Source organism: Podarcis tiliguerta (assembly GCF_965153285.1).
Source record: "Podarcis tiliguerta genome assembly, chromosome: 1".
NCBI lineage: Eukaryota > Metazoa > Chordata > Lepidosauria > Squamata > Lacertidae > Podarcis > Podarcis tiliguerta.
Window position 1 is genome coordinate 1,408,128 of NC_139534.1, and position 21,497 is coordinate 1,429,624.

A 21,497-nucleotide genomic window follows, 5' to 3' on the forward strand; every position below is an offset into this window, starting at 1 on the left:
ACACTGTTGGCTCATGTCAAGTTTGTGGTCAACCAAGACTCCTAGATCCTTTTCACATATACTGCTCTCAAGCCAGGTGTCACCCATCTTGTATTTGTGCCTCTCATTTTTTTCCCCCAAGTGCAGTACTTTACATTTCTCCCTGTTAAAATTCATCTTGTTTGTTTTGGCCCAGTTCTCTAATCTGTCAAGGTCGTTTTGAAGTGTGATCCTGTCCTCTGGGGTGTTAGCCACCCCTCCCAGTTTGGTGTCATCTGCAAATTTGATCAGGATGCCCTTGAGTCCATCATCCAAGTCGTTGACATGAATCTCTCACCATCTCATCTAGCTCGGACCCCTGATCTTAACAACAAAGGACATGCAGATATGGGGAGCTGGACCTTCCTCCTTCCCCTTCCTGTGATTCATAACCCCAGGCACTTGTTCCTGAGTCCCAGCTCAGCTCACTTCCATTTGGGTATCTGACTGCAAAGGGGAAATGCAGAGGAAGGGCAGGTTTGCTTCCTTCACTTATACACCCACTTTGATCTTACACACAAGGACAAGCACACACACACCCCTTTCACACACTAGTGGGGTTCCTATGATCATGCCTAATTTGGCCTCCAGCATAAAAGAAATCAGGCAAATAAAAAAAAACTTTTAGGGACACGAGGGGGAGAAAAAATACCCCTTGGTAGCTAAACTACATACTGTTTCCCCAACTTTTGTAATTCCTGATTTCAAAACCAGTTTTCTTTGGAAGAATGGGTATTGTTAGCTCACCCGTTCTTTTGATATAAAGGTGTACAGAGGACAGGAGCAAACGACAACCTTTAATTAAGGGAGTTAATTCCCTGCCATGTTCTTGTTCTGCTTTGAGTACCATTTTGGTGACATCAAGTTAGAGCTGAAACAATTTCCCAGTTCATGCAGAGAAATTCAAAATCCAGCTCTTCTAGATTAAAATGGAAATATAATATTTGAGTCCGATTCTTCACATTAATTTTAGCTCTGAAATGCTCCATTGCATTTCCCACTGGGAAGCTCCTAATCCTAACTTGACATGTGCATACATTGTTTGTGATCAGTTCCATACAGTTTAGGCATCACATTTATTAGCAAAACTTAGTCATGGCCACCTGGTTGTTTAAGCTGGGGATACCTGACTGAGGCTGCCATCAGAAGCTCACTTAGGAGGAAACATTGTCCACAGAAATAAATTAGGCTTCCTACACTTCCTTCACTTTTAGGCAACAGCTCTTATATTCTGTTTTTAGCAAATATGACGGATGGTGGATTTTTGGTCTGTCTTTTGTTTAAAGTCAAACTTCTGATATAAATTGCCCACTTCCTATAAATGTTAACTTTTAGGAAAGTAAAATGTATTTTCACTTAAGATAAAAATCATACCAATTAGCATATAAATGGTTTCAAATCTCTATTTGCAAATCTCATAAATGTTTCAATGGGTGAAATAAGCTGATAAGTAACGGAAATGTAATGGGAAAACATGAATGCTAAAACGGTGAGTGAATATCTTCCACTGTACATGCAGTATAATTAAAGACACACACACACACATTTCCTTGGCAAGAATGCCCAAGAATGAGCAAAGCTGCTGATAGGAAGACAGAAAGGAGTGAAGGGTGAGACCTACAAAGCAGTCGGTGTCTTTTGGTCCAGAACAGCCTCCTGCGCATTCACGGTGGCAGCATTCGCTGACGGAGCGCCCATAACACCTGCCATCACATTGCTCAGCACATACCATCTTCGTCACTGGAAAGGGGAGAGAAATCATAAACGCTATCAGCACAGAACACAAGTTCAGCCTGGACAACTGAGAAACTGTAGGAGAAAAGGGAAATTAAGGTAGGGGTCCCCAACACAAATAAATTACACCTTTGTCCGTTATTCTGTGACATGCTAACATGACCAAAACATACTTCTTTTCAGTTTAGTCAGGTGCTAAGCATTTGTACGGTACTCTCAATGTTTAAGTGTCTGTGGCGCTTTTTGCATGGAGGAAGATTAGGAGAAAACTATAACTTGGCCACACTTCTGTGACTCCTCGGCCACCAAGCAGCCCCATCAGGTCCAGTGCTCATCAGCTGCCAGCTGCCCTAACCAAATTACTTATCACACTGTTTAATAGAGCACAAGCTATTGCAGTACAAAAAGCTGAGGTATGTTTTTTTTAAAGGATCCTTACTCCAAATTAAATGTATGCATGCAAAATATTTCAGATGTGAGTTTTATTTTATATGCATGGTACCTTGCTGTCTTATGTAACAGAAGAATGCTTTTCACAACTAAATATTTTAAAGTTTTGCAATATTTCTTTCAGCAAAAAACACACACTTCAGAATTTACTTGTCTCTACCTGAATATCATTTGATTAAAGAAATGTGCAGATCATTAGGGGAAAATATGTGAGGACCTTGATTGCCCTGGGATTTGTTCTCCTAAGCTTAGTAGGTTTGAGGAAATCCTGACTTCTTCTTATCACCACATAGAGATGAGGAAGGCCGATTCCAGGTTCAAAAGGAAGCCCATCCTTATATGATAAACTTATGACAGGCAAACTTATCTACCCATCTCTGTTGATGGATGCTGTTTGCCCTGCTCATGATAGCCAAGGCATGATGCCAGTTTCGGGTGACCAGTTTCAAATCATTATGGGAGGGGGGAAAGGTTCTATTTAAAGGCAAAAGGGAAACAACTGCTATTACTGCGATCCAAGTGTTCATGGAAGGTTAGTTCTATATTTAAAAATGTAGGAAGACACACAGATAAAAGCTCATCTCTCTGAAGTGCTCAAATTATGGTGCCACCTATCTTTTCTTTTGTTTCTTTTTTATAATTTTATTTCTAGTTTTCATTTATATACATTTCAATAGCTTAACAATTGTTTTAACATTTCAAACCTTGACTTCCTTCCTCCTCTTTCTGCGGTTCCTTAAATTTATTTTATCATTTCTTGCATATTCTAAATCAACTTAGCTAATTATTTTATTCATCTATTTTGATTATATATTCTTCTGAAACTGCAGGTTATTACAGTAATCCTGCCAATGTCTTTATCTGTTTACAATTTGTTTGTAGATATTCAATAAACCATTTCCATTTTTTATAAAATGTTTGCTATCTTGATTTCTCATTCTTCCATTAAGTTTTGCTATTTCTGCATAATCCATAAGTTTTTGTGTCCATTCATCTCTCATCAGGACTTCTTCTTTCCATTTTTGGGCAAGTAACATTCCTGCAGCTGTACTTGCATACATAAATCAATTTCTGTACTCTGTGGGTAGTTCTATGCCTATGATTCCCAAAAGAAAAACTTCTGGGGTTTGTTTTTTTATAAATGTTATTTTAAACATCTTTTCCAACTCATTATATATCATTTCCCAGTAAGCTTTAACCTTACAACAAGACCACCACATATGATAAAAAGTACCTTCTTTTTCTTTGCATTTCCAACACTTATTTGATTTTGATGTACACACTTTTGCCAATCTACCAGGTGTTATATAGATACCATCTATGTAACATTTCAATGTAATTTTATCTTAAACCATAACATGCTGTAAATTTTATATCTGTAGTGCCATCTATCTTCTGTGACAACAACGTAGCTTAGAGCTTTCAAAACTTTTCTTGTTAGCAACACACTTTTTAGACATGCATCATTTCACGACACAGTAATTCATTTTTACTAGCAAATCGGAGGTGAAACTAACCCCTTTCCAGCTCCGGGAGGAGGAGCACAGGGAGCATTTGTGTGACACACCCACACATTGCTGCTGACACCAATGTGTTGTGACACACAGTTTGCAAAGTTTGGCCTTAGTTGCTTCCTTCTTTATTGAAGGAAACCTACTTGGATATTTCCAGCTCTCTACATGCCTGACTGAGGAGAGCAGTCTGCTCACAAGATGAGAGGGGCTGGCCAAGTTCATTGGGCTCAGGAAGGGATACCAGGCTGGGGACTCCTAATGCCAGTCTTAAATACGAGGCGAGCATCACAAAGCCCCTTAATTCTTCTCTGCCTTGGATTATAATTTCAGGTCCAAATCAGATTCCCTCAGGAAACAAGCAGAGCCATTTCTGCTGGTTTCTATTTATTTTTATGCAACTTGATTTATTTTTCAAACCAATCATTCAAGTCTATAGCAAGTCACCCATCTTTACCGTACATTTTCCCCTGCTCTGTGTAATCAGGCTTTCTAGTGAAGGCTTTTCACCCACATTATGATCCCAGAAAAGGTGTCAGGCCTCAGCAGGAGTCTGTTCTTGCTGTCAGGTTCTGAGACAAGAGCTTGATGTAGTTTTCACTGTCATTGCCTGAATGTTTTGAATAGATCTTTTATATCTATATCTTTTTGTTGGCATCCGTCTGTCTTGGGAAACAATGGAAGAGGGTGGGGTGAAGCCAAACCATTGGAGAGCTGCAGCACTTGATCTCTCTCTCTCTCTCTATATATATATATATTTATATATAAATAAAAAATATATAAATATAGGGTGGCGCTGTGGGTTAAACCACAGAGCCTAGGGCTTGCTGATCAGAAGGTCGGCGGTTCGAATCCCCATGACGGGATGAGCTCCTGTTGCTCGGTCTCAGCTCCTGCCAACCTAGCAGTTCAAAAGCACGTCAAGTGCAAGTAGATAAATAGGTACCACTCCGGCGGGAAGGTAAACGGTGTTTCCGTGCGCTGCTCTGGTTCGCCACATGCTGGTCACATGACCCGGAAGCTGTACGCCCGCTCCCTCGGCCAGTAAAGCAAGCTGAGCACCCCAACCCCATCTGCGACTGGGCCTAATGGTCAGGGGTCCCTTTACCTATATATATATCCACAGATAAATTACAGACACCTATATATATCCACAGATAAATTACAGACACCATCCAGTAGCCAAACCAGGGTGGCACCTCCGGATGCTGCACCCCCCTGCAATCCCTACACAGATCTGGCTGGCACAGGCCACAAAACCACAGCTCGCCCCTATACACGAAGCCAAGCCAGAGCACAACCAAGTGCAGTACAGCCATCTTCTCAGAAAAACTCTTCACAAAGTTCAAGAGTTCAAGACACGAAGGCTTTAGCAACTAATCCACACCTAATGACCCACCTAAGTGGGATTCAGGAAATCACTCAAGAAATCACTCAAGATATCCCTCAAGTAATTAAGGAACAAAAGAAGAAAAGGCACACTAGCCTGGGAACCTCCTCTCTGCCCAGAACATTGGAGGCTATACACCACACCTCCTCAACAGTATTTATAGGAACTCAAACACTGAGATCCTGCTCTGTTCCAGTAACAAGAAGCCGAAAGCACCAGCCTGAAGATGACGAGTGAGACCTCGTCGAAACGTCGCCTAGACACCCCAACTTTTACACGGGAAGACACCCGAGGACACCAAAACCTGCATTCCTGTACCCGTGAAAATCTACGAAAGCAAATATATATATATATATATATATATACACACACACACACACACACATACATATATATGACTTTAATTATAAATGCTAAATTACTTTTTAATTATTATTTATAGCTGTTCTTACTTTATCTGTAGCTGCCTCCAGTCCTTGTCAATGAAAAAGTAGAGTATGGCTAAATTAATAGTAGCTGTAGTAGTTAGGGCCAAGCTAAGGACTGATTTCAGCAAAGACAGTGAGGCAAGATACCTGTGTGAATTACTGAGCAGCAATTTGCTCAGACAGGAAACTGGCCTGGAACAACAGATTTTAAAACCCTGAAAATGTCCTCCTCCTCCTTTAAGGGGTGCTGCAGGGAGGTCTATCAGAGGGGGGAGGAGCTCTGAAGCGCCTCATTCCTCCTTTAAAAGGGGCTTGGGTTAAGCTGTGAGGGGATAGGGGAGGAATGGGGCAGGTGCAGAGAAAGGGGGTTTGGTTAGGTATAAAAGGAGGAGGAGGATTTGGCTAGATGCAGGAAAAGGGGCTGGGCAAAGGGGCTGCCAGCGTGGGCGTAGCCAAGGGGGGGGCAGGGGGGCAGACCCCCCCCAAATCAGGTAAATAAATTAAAATACTTAACTAACTGAGGTTCTGCCTCCCGCCAACATAAAGCTTGCACCTTCCCAACATAAATTCTCACTAAAATTCTCACAATAAAATTCTCACATAAATTCTCACATAAATTCTCACTGCAGTCCCTAGATCAAGAACCGTGTGCACACACACGGGATAGAGGTCAGAAGACCTGAGACTCAGGTAAAGATTGCACTTAACATATGGAGCAGTAAAGCCTTTTGGAGCCCTGAATCTCATAATAATAATAATAATAATAATAATAATAATAATAACAACAATAACAACAACAACAACAACAACAATAATAATATTGTTTATACCCTGCCCACCTGGTATAAAAAATATAAATATAAAATATAAAAAATAATAAAATGTCAGATGTTAAAAACTTTCCTGAACAGCCTTCAGATGTTTTCTAAAAGTTGTGTACTTCTTTATCTCCCTGACACCTGGTGGGAGGGCACCACTGCCAAGAAGGCACTTAGCACTCTGTACCTCCCTGCCTATCGCTTCCCTACGGAACAACATCATACTGGCTCCCAGTCCTGCAAAGATGCTGATCAAAAAGTTATCTTGCTTAAAGTCCAAGTCCAAAAGTCCAAAATGAAACAACACCCTACCTGAAAATTGAATCCAGAGCAGTGCACTTTATTCAGCTAATTAGCTATTGTGTTGGGGGGGGGGAGAGAGAGTGCCGTTGGGCCACAGTCATAAAATATGCAGAAGTGGCTTATACAGGTTAAACACTGCTGCGTCCTGAATTCCCAAGGTGGCTGGTGATTCAAAAATGAGCAGTCAACAGCCAAACTGCACTCTTCAAGGTAATCATTAAATGAAACCTCCTGAACTCTCTATCCAATTTAAATATGATTCACTCTTCAATGATTCATTACATGAACAAAAAAAAAAAAAAACCCCAAACCCCCCAACAACTCTAAAATGAATTTTCTAAAGTGTGCAGTAAGAAATTGTAAAAGCTCGCTGAGGACTAAATCTTGTGTTTTGCCAATGGAAAGGTGTAACATTGTACTATAATGTTATATAAGCTTTTATAATTGATAATTAATTCCACATTTCTAGCACACCGAGTCCTTAGCAATCTTCAGCTTGCTTGTCCTCACAATGAGACAAGCCAATATTTACAGCTTGTATTTGCTCAAAGTAGCTCACAATGAGTCAGATAAATCACAATGGTTGCATTAACACTGCTTCTATTTACCTACAAATCAATGGTTTTATTCTGGGCTTTTGTTCAGCCAGAACTCACAGGAACTCAGTTCCGGCACCTCTCAGGTGCCATTGCAAGAAAGCAAGGGAGGCGTCCATGGTGAGTTCCGGCACCTCTTTTTCTAGAAAAATAGCATTGGCTTTTACATATTTTATTTACAAGAATAAATGTACCAGCTTTCAACACACAGCTCAAAAGGCAATTCATCAAAACAGAATTTATAGCTAATCAAATAATCTAACATACATTTAAAAAATAATAATAACATGAGCTAAGGCCACCTGGCAGGATAAATTTGAATCCCCAAAGCCCTGCTAAAAATGTTTTCACCTGCTTCTGAAATACTACCAAAGAGATAGAGAACCAGATTTCCTGGGAAAGTGTGCTACAAAATTGCAGGGCCAGCACTGAAAAGACCGTGCTCTTGGTTGATGTTAACCTCATGCCCCCAAAAGGATATGGCCTGTACCAGGGCCTCACCTGCTGATCAGCGCTGACGGCTGTGCACTGACCATTCATTCCTCGCTGAGAAAGAAGACTCCTAGCAAGAGACCTGACTATAGATCTCCCTTATCCAGATGTATAGGCCACTCAGAGCCAGCCCAAGACATTGGCACCTGAGGTGAACCACAAAGTGGCATCCCTACCCCTACCAGGCAAGAGGGGGTGAGTGAATATCTACATCAAGAACAAGGGGGAAATGAAGACTGATATTGGGATCTGCTGCCCCGTGGATCATGCCGCCTGAGGCAGTTGCCTCACCTTGCCTTATGGATGAGCTGACCCTGAACCACTGATAGCTTGACCTTACCAGCATTCGTAAAAAACCACACCTGTAAATGTGGCAGTGCATGCTGATTGTTGGAAGCTGGGAGTGCCCTAATGGCAATAATGACACACTTCAGATTATTTCTGTGAAAATATCCTTCAATATAAGTATAAGCTGCAATCCGAAACACACAGCCAGGTGGCTCGGGTATAAATTATTATTATTATTATTATTATTATTATTATTATTTACATATTCACAAGCCAATTTTGCTGCTTATACTAAGTTTTTGAGTCTGATTTAAACCAAAAAGGATTGTGAAGGGCTTGAAAAAGATCTCTCCAAACTGAGTGGATGGACTGTAAAGTGGCAAATGTATGCCAGTGTAAACAAGTGTAAAGTGGTGAATGCCAGCGCAAAATATTCTTAATTTCACATGTACACTCATATGGTGTGTGTTTTTGGTAACTGACCATGAATAAGTGGTCAGAATAAGTGGCTAGCTTGATGAAGATGTTGGCCCACCGTGAGGCAGCTGTGGAAAAGCTAAATGCCATTCTAGGGATCATTAGGAAAGGAATTGAAAATAAAATTGCTGATATTGTAATGTTCTTATAAAAAACCTATGCAGCTGCATTTGGAATGGCGTGTACAATTCTAGTCACCTCACCTGAGAAAGGATATTGTACTGTTAAAAAAAATAAGAAGGGGCAGCAAAAATGATAGAGGGGATGGAGCGACTCCCCAGTGAGGGAAAGTTGGAGCATTTGGGGCTGTTTAGTTTAGACCTAGCTAACAGGACCAGTGGTCAGGCATGATGGGAATTGTAGTCCCAAAACAGCTGGAGGGCCAAGTTTGGCCATCACTGGTTTAGACAAAAGGCAAGTTGGCTACCAACTTGGATGGCTTTTAAGGAAGATGGAGACTGTCAGTGACTAATAACTACGATGGCTAAGATCTGCCTCCATGGTTGGAGGCTGAATGCACTGAATACCAAGTGGCTAGAAACTGTGGGAGGAGAGAGCGCTGCTCAACACAGGTCCTCCTTGTGAGTTTCCCACAGGCATCTGACAGAATGGTGGATCAGGTGGGCCTGCGACTTGATCCAGTGGAGCTCTTCGTATGCTCTTAACCAAGTCCCATTGAACCTATAGGGGCTGACCTTCAAGTAAAAATACTTAGGATTGTGTCAGCTTTTCTGTGATGAGAAACACTGATAGTGGATTTGGTGGCTTAAGTCAACATAAATACAAAATTTCAAAGAAGATGAACCGCCATGAAAGCTATGGAACTGCAGCTCCTGTTGATATTTATTTATTATTTATTATATTGTTTAAATTTATATGCCAGCTTTGCTCCTAAAGGAGCCCAAGGTGGCAAACAAGAAGAGACCAAGCACTGGCAACCTCTAAACCCTCTTAAAATAGTTCTAGTACAGATGCAGACTGGAAAAGATCTGCCTCAACTTCAAAGGATTGTTGATGGAGGAAGGTCTTCACTAGGTGTCAAAAAGACAACAGAGGTGGAGCCCCGTCTAATGTTGAAGGCGTGCTATATCTATGCCATGCACGCTTCTGCACTTTCACACACGTGCTTAACCAGATCAGCATTTTTTGAATTTAATCCAGTAAGTTAATCCAAATATTGCATTGGTTGAAATTCCATAAAAGCAGATATCAGTTACATGTTTTATAACACAAAACATTTGATAGCATTTTGTAATATATTGATGGATATAGATTAAGAGTGACTTGCATTTGGAAAATAACCATCCAAGCTAAATTCATGCTGATACAATTTTAGAATATTAAAAATGGAAGAGAGGGGCATATACAGTAACACAGAATGACATTTAACTGTAACGTATCATTTTTAAAAAACAAATATAGCCCTCTTCAGATGTAGCTCACCTTACAAATGTGAATATTTTGAACAGACTTTGAATAAAAATTGCCTGCCCTGAAAGAGCCAGTTTGTACTCTGGGGCTCATCCTGCATCCATGTTTGTCACCAGAGGCCCAGGGGAGCTTGGTGACTATAAGTGCCTTCTACTAGATTTAGCAGGTTTGGAAGAAAACACAACAAAATGCAGTATTTGATAGGAAATGACATGTCATATACAGATTAGATATGACCTGTGGCTAATGTCATGTGTACACCACTTCCCAAACCAGTAGTGAGAATATCCTGGATGCAGAGTAATCAGGAGTATATACAGAGCCATACACTAGGAGTCGAAGGGACATGGTATCTCTGAGCACATGCTCAGCTCAGGAATTGTGATCAGTACCAAAACCAAGCTCACAAGTCTTTTCACACAAAACATAAGATTCCTGGTTGTTCCCACTCATTTTCAACAACCTGACCTAAGAGGGCAAGGGTGAAAGGGTTGTTGTTTTGTTGAACTCAGAAGCCCTTGTCTGCAAATCACTCAGATATCTGCCAGTAGATCATGATCAACCTTCTACCCTCCCATTCCCTAGGATAAATGAAAATTTGACTTGCAACCCACACAGGGACTGTGTCAATCTTCACAAGAACTTCTCCCTAACCAACTGAATTAGCAAGAAGAATGTGGGAAGCACAGCAGTTGCAGGGGAAAGCCTGCAACAGTGGTGACAAGCCGATACGCTCGTTGCTATTAAGTACCTAGTCCCCATCCTGTTTTGGCACTGCTATCATGGGGGAATCTACCAACGGGGAACACCAGGACACCCAGAATTTAAGGGAATGGATGACTGTTGTCCCAGTAACCTCTCTGTTCCTAAAGTAGTTATGATGAAAGTTTTCATCAATTGTGCCATTTGTGTGAGTCCTCTCTTGTTGTGATTCCCCCTGCAACTGTGTGCGTGTCATTTGTGACAGCATTTTCCTTTCCAAGAATGCTAAGGATTGTGTATCCCAGGCTTCCTCAACCTCGGCCCTCCAGATGTTTTGAGACTACAATTCCCATCATCCCTGACCACTAGTCCTGCTAGCTAGGGATCATGGGAGTTGTAGGCCAAAAACATTTGGAGGGCAGAGGCTGAGGAAGCCTGGTGTATCCCATCCTCCCCTATTATGTGTAAATAATAGGCAAGGCGCCTTCTTCCATTTTCTGTGGAGACCTGTAGTGAAAAAATCTGCACTTCTATAGCTGGATAAATCAACGGAGGGCAACAAGCAACTGAGCATTTAAGAATCTGGTGCTTGGGAATTATGGTGCATGTGCTCTTAAGCATAGAAGCCAACTGCTAGTTGCTGAGGTCCCTTCTCCCCCCCTAAAATATTTAAGGGGGCCAGCCCCCCACAAAGTTAATGGGCATTGCCATTCAAATGGTGTGTGGGTGTGTGTGTGCTGTGTCTTGTGATTGATTATGCAGGGCAGGACTTACCCGCCCCGCCCCCCCCATATTTTATTGAAGTTGGTACCTCTGCTCTAAAGTGTTCTCTGGATGGCAACCTGACAGAAGGAAATCTCTTCCCACCCCCAATTGCCAATTTATTTTGTTTTGTTTTGTTATCGGCTAGCAGCTGCATTTACGAAAAGTAGTCGGAATGGTGGGTGGCATTGTTTGGTTACACAGTTGCCTGCAATTAATCACTCTAAATGTTTCCTTTCATTCGCCATTACAGGGAATTGTAAATCTACCAAAAGGGGGAGAAATGGGAAATAACTGAAATCAATAAGAAAGCCTTATGAACATGTAGAGTTATTAGTGAAATACAAGGGTTTTAATTAAAGATGCCAATGTTTTCCTAAAATGCCAGGTTTCCATAATTGATCCACAGCTGCTGAATCGGCTTTTTCTGTTTTTGTGTCCCACCAGCTCCCATTTGCACCTTGATGCTCTTATTGATTGCTTTCCCTCTGCGCTTGGACAATTCTCTATTTTAAAGCAACAAAATATTAATTCTTAATCCCGGAGCTGTTTATCTAGGCATGTAAAGGTCTTGTTGTTTGGTTGTGTGTGTGTTCAAGCAAGAGCCGCTATTGCCTACAAAGTAATAGTTGCTCTCTCCGAATATCTTAATTATTTTCCAGAGATGACGTCAGTGCCTGTCAGGCTAAGGCCCAGATATGAGCTTCAGGAACTTGTGAAGAGGTGAGCCTTATGAGGCCTCGGGATTCTTTTTCACTTCAGATTTACGCATGAGCCCACACACCACTTCCAGACCTCTCCTGAGGACTTTCGCAAGAGCGACGGCAATACCAGCAGGAAATTACATGTGTACCAGGAATCATGGTTTTTTGAATAATTTTCCATCAAGAAATGATGGTCTATGAATCACTTGTTGCCAATTAGAAGACCCCATAGGAGTTTTCATTGGCTGCGCTACAAATGACGGGGGGGGGGGGCATCATTTCCTACTGAGCACCAGTAAATCCCCAACAGGAGGACACCCCATGTCTCCCTTGCCACCAAGGAGAAGCTCCACAGGTCTTCTGCTGTGTTGATGGGAACCCCTCCCCAAGGCAAGTCTTTCTTTGGAGGGGGAGGGCTTGAGGAAGGGAAAAGGCTGGGAAGGGAGAGCTGTGAGCAAACTGGACTTTTGGAGTATCAGTTTTTCACATCAAGCATTACCAAAGCTCTTTAAGGCTTTCTGAATGATCAAAATTCTCATCCAAAACTTACAGTTTATTTTGGGGGTGAAGAGGAAGGGTGAGGAGCATTCCAAGTTTAACTTACAGCATACAAATGGTACAGAAACAAGAGTTGCTGTGCAACGTTCCTTGGATAGGGGAAAGTCTACTTCTACTAGATGAAAAATGTTAAAGGTGAATTTAATCAATTGCACAGAGTGATACGGAAAGCTGCACCAGTGGAACTTCCTGCCTCTGTTGGAGCTCTCAAGGGATCAAACTGATTTAGGAGTGGCGCTGCAGTCTAAACCACTGAGCCTCTTGGGCTTGCCGATCGGAAGGTCAGCAGTTCAAATCCCATTGCTCGGTGCCTGCTCCTGCCCACCTAGCAGTTTGAAAGCACGTCAAAGTGCAAGTAGATAAATAGGTACCGCTCCAGTGGGAAGGTAAACGGCATTTCTGTGCGCTTCTCTGGTTCGCCACATGCTGGCCACATGACCCGGAAGCTGTACGCCGGCTCCCTCGGCCAGTAAAGCACCCCAACCCCATCATGTGGCCAGAAACGGCTTAGTCATACTGGCCACATGACCAAGAAACTCTCTGCGGACAAACACCGGCTCCCTCGGCCTATAGAGTGAGATGAGCGTGCAACCCCAGAGTTGTTCGCGACTGGACTTAACTGTCAGGGGTCCTTTATCTTTACCTTTTTATGCGAGGAGACAGAACCTTCAGGGTGGCAATGCTACAGAAGGAAGAGTTTGGCCTCAAGGACAGGTTTAGGATTCTCTAGCTGAACTACAGTTCCCATCAGCCCCATCAAACATGAACTACAGCCCCATCAAACATAGCCAGTGCCCAGGACTAATGGGAGTTATTGTTCATCAACATCTGGAGGGCTAAATTCCCCATATCTGTTCTAGAAGAGCAGACATTTCCCTGATAAATTCTTCCAGGAGCATTGCATAAGAATCTGGAAGAGATGGTGTTCTCCTAATGTCACTATACTTTCTGAAGCCCCATCAGTCAAATATCTGACTATGGAAAGTGCCCAAAGACTAATTATTCTCATTAAGGTGATGTACAAATGCTGTGTAGCTTTATGGGAATATTTCAAAATGTCTGTGAGTGCATGGGCATGATCCAGTACTACAGCCCTGTTTGTTTCTGAAGTTGCATCTGTGCTTAATTCTCCTCTCCTTTAAATCAGTAGGATTCAGATGTGTTGCCATTTGCCTAGATTGTGTGTTTTGATTTAAGCCCATTGAGAAAAGGCAATGGAATGTTACAAAATAGAAGCTATGCATCTTGAAGAGAGTTCAAAATAGCACCCACACCCTCCCCTTGCAACCCTCCACCCCAGTGTTGTCCCTTGCCTTTCTAGCATTTTAATTTATAGTGGCTGGCTAATTATATAACATCATATTCTGAAGCGATCTCTTCCTTGTAAGACACACTGTTTATAATTCCTTATTAATTGCCCTCTTAAGTGTGCAAATTTACATATCAAATTTATGTAGACAATAAGCAAAAAGGAATAAGATGCAGGTGGTTGTTCCGGAAAGATTTATAAATAGCAAATGAGAGAGGCAAATAATCAGAAAAAGGCAAAACTTAAAGCAGTCTGGGGTGGACAGTATTCGCTCAAGAACAAAAGTATCCAACTGCTATTTTCCCCATGTAATTTGAAATGAAAGCTGTGGATTAAGATATCTCAGATTTATTCCTCCCTCCAACCTGAAAAGAATTTGGATCTTAGCTTAGAAGGGGGGCTCATTATAATATTTTCTATTCTGTGACTCCATTAAAAAATGTATTAACATGCAGATGTGCCCTCAAGAGATTTGTTTCTGGAAACAAAACATGTCATTTGGTTATGTGTTAGAGATGTTTTCATGTACACAACTGAAAAATGTGTTCCATTGCTTAGACTTGTGGGAGGAAAAAGAAACCTAGAGAGGATGGATGAAGGGTGTCTCAAAATAGCATCCATTGCATCAAACATTTAAGCGCCTTTCTTTTTCTCTCTCAAGCACATTGATCAAAGCTAGCATGGGCTCCTTCTTCAAATATTTCTTGACAAAAAAAGAGCCAAACTATTTTGGCCACTGCAAATAACTTTTCCACAGTCACTTTGATCATTACCCATCCTTTGTTTATAAAGAAGTATGTATGTCCTGAATATGATAATGGGTCAGGAGATACAGTGAAGTTTGCAAGAAGACATAATTATAATCCCTGCTGAGCAGGCATTTCAAAACCAAATTTTGACAACATGGCTCAAGCACAATGGTCAGATGGAAGATATCACACTGGAGACATGCATATACCCACTGGGACTACAACTGTGGGTCTGCCCCGACTGTAGAATAAGCTTCCCTTAGGGATATGGTGGGCACATCTAGCAATGGTGTTCTGCCAGCTGATTAAACCATATCTACTTGCAAGGGCACAGTGAATGTTAGAAATGTTGGGTTTTTTCGTATTTGATTGTCTTTTGTCTTGATCTGAAAATAAGAAGAGCCCTGCAAGATCAGGCCAAAGGTTGATCTAGTACAACACCCTGTTCTTATGGCAGACGACCAGAAGCCTGTGGGAAGTCTGCAGGCAGAATCTGAGCTCCCAGCAACAGGTTTCAGAAGCAGGCTCCCTCCGACAGCCACCATGCCGAGCCCCCCGTGAAAGTCTTATGCCCCATGAATTAATCTAATCCACTCCAAAAGCCTTCCAAGTTGGTGGCCATCACTGTCTCTTGCGGGAATGAATTCCACAGTGAATTCCACAGGTAAAGAAAGACATTCTTTCACCCGTCCTGAATCTTCCAGCACTGAGCTTCATGGGATGTCCTGGAGCTTATGAGAGAGGGAGAGAAACTCTTCTCTCGCCACTTTCTCCACACTAGGCATCTTTCATTCAGAATTTGCACTAAATCCAAACAATTCAATGGAGTATTTTTAAAATACACATCAAACACCTGCTTTGATATCCACCAAAATTTCAGCACTCATCTAAAAAATAAAGTGGGGGTGGGGAGCAAATGGTTAATTTGCTTTTGTGGCCAGGAAATTCTCAGCTGCAAAATAATGGAGTAGTCCAAGGACAGCAGTTATAAAATTTGATTTAAAAGAATGTTTTAAAATACGTTTTGTGTGTATGAATTGGTGTCGATGTGAGGATTAGTACATGACACAAGCCCCATATTAAGTTCTCCACTGGTAGAAGCTGTGCTTACTGTATATCATGCAAAGGTTCTGATCCTGACCAGCTCCTTAGACACAGACTTCCCTAATGCTGACATCCCAGGCAACATGCGGACCTTCAAGAGGCAGGAGCCCCCTTCCCAACATGGGTGAGGCCAGCACCCCAGTCCTGCTGTCCCCTTCTCCGTACGTGCTTTCGCCTGAAGAGGCAACTCATGGATCTCATATACAGTGGTACCTCAGGTTAAGTACTTAATTCGTTCCGGAGGTCCATTCTTAACCTGAAACTGTTCTTAACCTGAAGCACTGGAGAATGATTTCTGTTGTCATCCTGAAGCAAGGTTCTTAACCCAAGGCACTATTTCTGGGTTAGCGGAGTCTGTAACCTGAAGCGTATGTAACCCGAGGTACCACTGTACTTAGAATAGGTTGTACAAATTCATGCTTTAGTGGGGGGATTCACTTTTTGAGCACCTCCCCAATTCTCCCTGAAAGTAAGAGAATAGAAACAGAAAGCTTCTACGCTAGTCTCCTCCATGTGGTAAGTTTTGTTTTGTTTTACGTTTAGGCATTTTTTTCATGTAGTGGAACGGTAAGAAATATTCATCCTCCAGCCTGACTAATTTCAGACTTATTCTACTATTCTGCATTTTACTAACTCAGGATTCTACCTGTTTTCATTTTTGTCCTTGTTTTTATTATGTATTTTTTGTTTGTTCTTGTATATTTACACTTTGAACCACCCTGAGATCTACAGACGAAGGGCAGGACACAAAGCATAACAACCACCACTTCATTTCTCATTGTTCTGCTGCACAGTGACTTCCTATCACTGAGAAGAAAACTCTCATTGATTATTACTATATGGAGGGTTGCTGTTAACAGGCTATATGCATGAACTCTTCTTTCACCTCACTTTATATTTTTCTTTACTTAATCTAATGCACTTACAGGTCTGGCATTCATCTGCTGAAGGTCCCCAGCACCGGTTTCCACAGGACTTGTGACAAGGTCCGCCTTCGGGAAGAGTAGAGACAAAATACAAAGAGAAGTCAGATGATTACTTTTTATTTTGATTTTTTCTGCAGTGCCTTTAAAGACTTTTTATAGGGAAACCACTATCACACTTTTATGAGAACTCTATGGCTTATCACAATTGAAAGATTTGCAGCAAAAGAAAACCTACACCAAGTTTCAAACATATATGAATTAGAATTTATAGTGGGGCTTTGCATTTCCACCCTTGTTGCTGTTGTTATTATCTGTATTTTAAAATAGATCTGTATCTGAGCCAGTGTGGTGTAGTGGTTAAGAGCGGTAGTCTCGTAATCTGGGGAACCGGGTTCGCGTCTCCGCTCCTCCACATGCAGCTGCTGGGTGACCTTGGGCCAGTCACACTTCTCTGAAGTCTCTCAGCCCCACTCACCTCACAGAGTGTTTGTTGGGGGGGGGGAGGGAAAGGAGAATGTTGGCCGCTTTGAGACTCCTGAAGGGGAGTGAAAGGCGGGATATCAAAACTCTTCTTGTTGTTGTTTTAATTATATGAGTGTTTAATTGCTTTTCATTGAATCACAGAATTGTAGAGTTGGAAGGGATGCTGAGGGTCATCTAGTCCACCCCCTGCGATGCAGGAATCTCAACTAAAGCATCCATGACAGATGGCCGTCCAACCTCTGCTTAAAAACCTCCAAGGAAGGAGAGTCTACCAATAGAGCAGTTGGTTAGAGTGTGGTGCTGATAATGCCAAAGTGCAGGTTCAAACCCCATAAGGGACAGCTGCATATTCCTGCTTTGCAGGGGTTGGACTAGAATAGGGGTGGCCAACTCCCAAGAGACTGTGATCTACTCACACAGTTAAAAACTGGCAGTGATCTACCCCCTTTTGGGGGGTTGGGGTCAAAGTTGTTGAGTTTTTTTTCAGGGAGGAGTTAAAATTTTGGGCTTTTTTAAGGGGAGCCACAGTTGCTCAGCTTCTTTGGGGGAAGCCAGTGATCTACCAGTGATCTACTGCAGACATCCAGTGATCTACCGGTAGATCATGATCTACCTGTTGGACATGCCTGGACTAGATGATCGTCAGGGTTCCTTCCAACTCTACAGTTCTCTGATTCTATATCTTTTCTATGTTTTTAGCTTTTTCTGTTTCATCTATAAGCCACATTGAGTCCTGGTCTGGAAATGAATGAATAAATGAATGAATGAATGAATGAATGAAGGCAGCTACTCTGGAAATTAAAATGTTCTTTTCCAGCTCCAATCTTTGTATATGGACCTGCTGAGCAACAACAAGAAAAGGAAGACAGGCTTTTTTTCAATACAAGCTTCTTTTAGATACAAGCTTATGGAATACATTCTTAAAACAAGCATAATGACATCTGCATGGTGTCTTAACCAAGATGACAGATTCTTATTACGAATTAATGCATAGTGCTTTGTTTCTTCTGGGCACCGTGTACACAGAACCAATGGTGCACAACTTCCCATGTTTTCCCACAGAAGCTCACCTTTTCATAGAATCATAGAATCATAGAGTTGGAAGAGACCACAAGGGCCATCGAGTCCAACCCCCTGCCAAGCAGGAAACACCATCAGAGCACTCCTGACATATGGTTGTCAAGCCTCTGCTTAAAGACCTCCAAAGAAGGAGACTCCACCACACTCCTCGGCAGCAAATTCCACTGTCGAACAGCTCTTACTGTCAGGAAGTTCTTCCTAATGTTTAGGTGGAATCTTCTTTCTTGTAGTTTGGATCCATTGCTCCGTGTCCGCTTCTCTGGAGCAGCAGAAAACAACCTTTCTCCCTCCTCTATGTGACATCCTTTTATATATTTGAACATGGCTATCATATCACCCCTTAACCTCCTCTTCTCCAGGCTAAACATGCCCAGTTCCCTTAGCCGTTCCTCATAAGGCATCGTTTCCAGGCTTTTGACCATTTTGGTTGCCCTCCTCTGCACACGTTCCAGTTTGTCAGTGTCCTTCTTGAACTGTGGTGCCCAGAACTGGACACAGTACTCCAGGTGAGGTCTGACCAGAGCAGAATACAGTGGCACTATTACTTCCCTTGATCTAGATGCTATACTCCTATTGATGCAGCCCAGAATTGCATTGGCTTTTTTAGCTGCCGCGTCACACTGTTGGCTCATGTCAAGTTTGTGGTCAACCAAGACTCCTGGATCCTTTTCACATGTACTGCTCTCAAGCCAGGTGTCACCCATCTTGTATTTATGCCTCTCATTTTTTTTGCCCAAGTACAATACTTTACATTTCTCCCTGTTAAAATTCATCTTGTTTGTTTTGGCCCAGTTCTCTAATCTGTCAAGGTCGTTTTGAAGTGTGATCCTATCCTCTGGGGTGTTAGCCACCCCTCCCAGTTTCTCAATACTGTCCTTTATATTATAATACAATAGGAAATTCATAGGGAACAACCTCTTTCCAGCTCTTGATTAAAAACCAATTTTGTTTCATTGGAATCTCATCATTAATGGGTTGATGCCCACAATGTGTCTCTATTGCGTGTCCACTAGTACTTCTGGCCTATTAGGTGTGCATACATTGGAATAACTCACAAGTGTTAATTTACAGCATTTCCAAGAAATGCTATGTGCTTCCTCTGTCCCTGGCACACAACTTGCAGAAGAAGAACCCTCTCCCATCCGCACTCCTGGACACACCCTCTGTGATCAGTGACACTTCAAGCTCCTCAAAATCAAATGTGGGCTTTTGTGGGTGGATGTCTGCCTTCCCACGCCCAACAGCAGTGAATGAGGTGAGTCGCTGGCAAGAACAACTCGCTGCTATTGTGGGGTGTGGGGATGAGGATGCTTGTCCGAAACCACTGTGAGGTGGCAGGGGAGACAGGGGGCACATCTGGTTTTAAATTTATCTTCCCTGTAAAGTAAGATATGCTGTTCAACATGCACAAAGTGATCAGGTCACTGGAACCAGATTCTCAAGTCAAATTTCTGACACTTACACAATGTTGATAAAATCTACTGATTATGTTGTACAGCAATTACACATGTATGCCAACTACCTCATTAAAAGCACCATCTCCTTGATGTAACAAAGTTCATTTAAGGCAATTATGCCAGAGAAATGCAGTTGCTGACATCGGTGTATATTTTCCTGTCACTGCCTGGCATCTGCTTATTGAGACCAGCAGCTACAGCTAAGCAATGCAAGCCTATTCTCTTTGCTGGGAAAGGGACTCCAGTCTCCATCTGGCACAAATAGCACAACTTTAACCCACAATGATGACAATTATTATTAAAAATTCTACTGAAGCACTGTGCAGAATGCTAATAGCACCAAACTGCCTTCAAGGGAAAGAGATTATGCATGAGAGAGGGAGAAGAAACTGGCTCTGAAGACTTATTCAGTTAAGACCAATTGCAAATTGCATGTGAATGAATGAAGACTTATGCAGATTTAAAACTCTGCTCAAGTTTATTTTATTTCCCGCTCTCCCTGCCACAGAAATGCAGTAGTGCTCCCACACACCTACCATAGTTTTTTTCCCCTAAAAATAAATAAATAAAAATGTTTAGGGATATTCCCATTTTCCTACTCATATCGAAATACTGCCCCTCAATGAGGCCAAACTTAGATTCACAAAATGCAAAATGTTTAGGGGTATGCATAAAAAAGTGTGTGTGCGTGTGTGTGTGTGCGCGCGCACACACACACAAACAGGACTAGAAAGAATACTAACCCATTTTGGACCTATTAATGAATAACCATTCTTATACTTTTGACCAAATAACCAATTGAGGCTGGAATTTTACCTGGAAGTAAGTACCATTGAATTCACTGGGACCTATTTCTAGTTAGAACATTTGCAGCATCTCAGCAGAGGTGATATTCTGAGAAAATTATAGTTCTCTCCACTTATGAACATTTTCATTTATACAGAGGACACAATCCAGCCAAGGCTAATTCCAGTCCCACCAATTCCATTGATTGACAGTTGAGCACATACTTTCCCCCTTGTGACTGAATAGCCCTGAAGAGGACTTGTAGCTACTGGGCTCTTTTCTTAATGGGTGTGGCGTGCTGTTATTTCTAACCATTTATAAATATAAATGAATACACTTAAGTTTGCTTTAACTTTTCACATTTCTCCACCCAATTATCCAAGAAAGTCTCCATTTTTAAAGGACCTGTCCCTGCTGAACCACTGCCCCTCATTTGCCTCTTTGCAGGTGCGCCAAGTGACACTTGTGAAAAGACATAGCAGGAAGACTGTGCTTGGGGCATCACTGCTCTGGATGCGCCTCGTGATTGGCTTTCCAGCCAAGAGACATTCACAGAGGAACACATCCTCCAAGGATATGTGATTTTGACACCTACTGAGGGTGAAGACAGGTGTAATAAATCAAGAGAGTTCACAGTAAATCCCTGAACCACAAATAGACTCCACACTTCACAAATGAAATGACAGATACCTATTCCATCTAATCCAACTTTAACCCAAATCATCCATCATGCTCTTCCCACATGTAGCCACCTGCTCCCTACCCCCTGTTTAAAGTGTGGCAGGAGATCCATGAGCCCTAATCCTATGCAAGGGCTTGCCACCCTTTGTGCAGCAGAGGCTCATAAAGGAATGTAAGAAGAGTCCGGCTGGTTCAGGCCAATGGCCCGTCTCGTCCAGCACCCTGTTCTCACAGTGTCCAACCAGATGCCCCGGATAGGA

General features: G+C 42.1%; 1 protein-coding gene across 6 annotated transcripts in view; it reads right to left on the reverse strand.

Annotated features, from left to right (window-relative positions):
- ERBB4 (erb-b2 receptor tyrosine kinase 4) overlaps nt 1-21,497 on the reverse strand; it is a 757,628-nt gene that overhangs the window by 200,135 nt on the left and 535,996 nt on the right. For all 6 annotated transcript variants that reach the window (XM_083399758.1, XM_083399756.1, XM_083399759.1 and 3 more), the window contains 2 exons: nt 16,751-16,816; nt 1,640-1,758 (listed from right to left, as the gene is read on the reverse strand). In XM_083399758.1, coding sequence (XP_083255884.1) covers nt 1,640-1,758; nt 16,751-16,816 — 185 coding nt within the window. The remainder of the gene's footprint in view (nt 1-1,639; nt 1,759-16,750; nt 16,817-21,497) is intronic.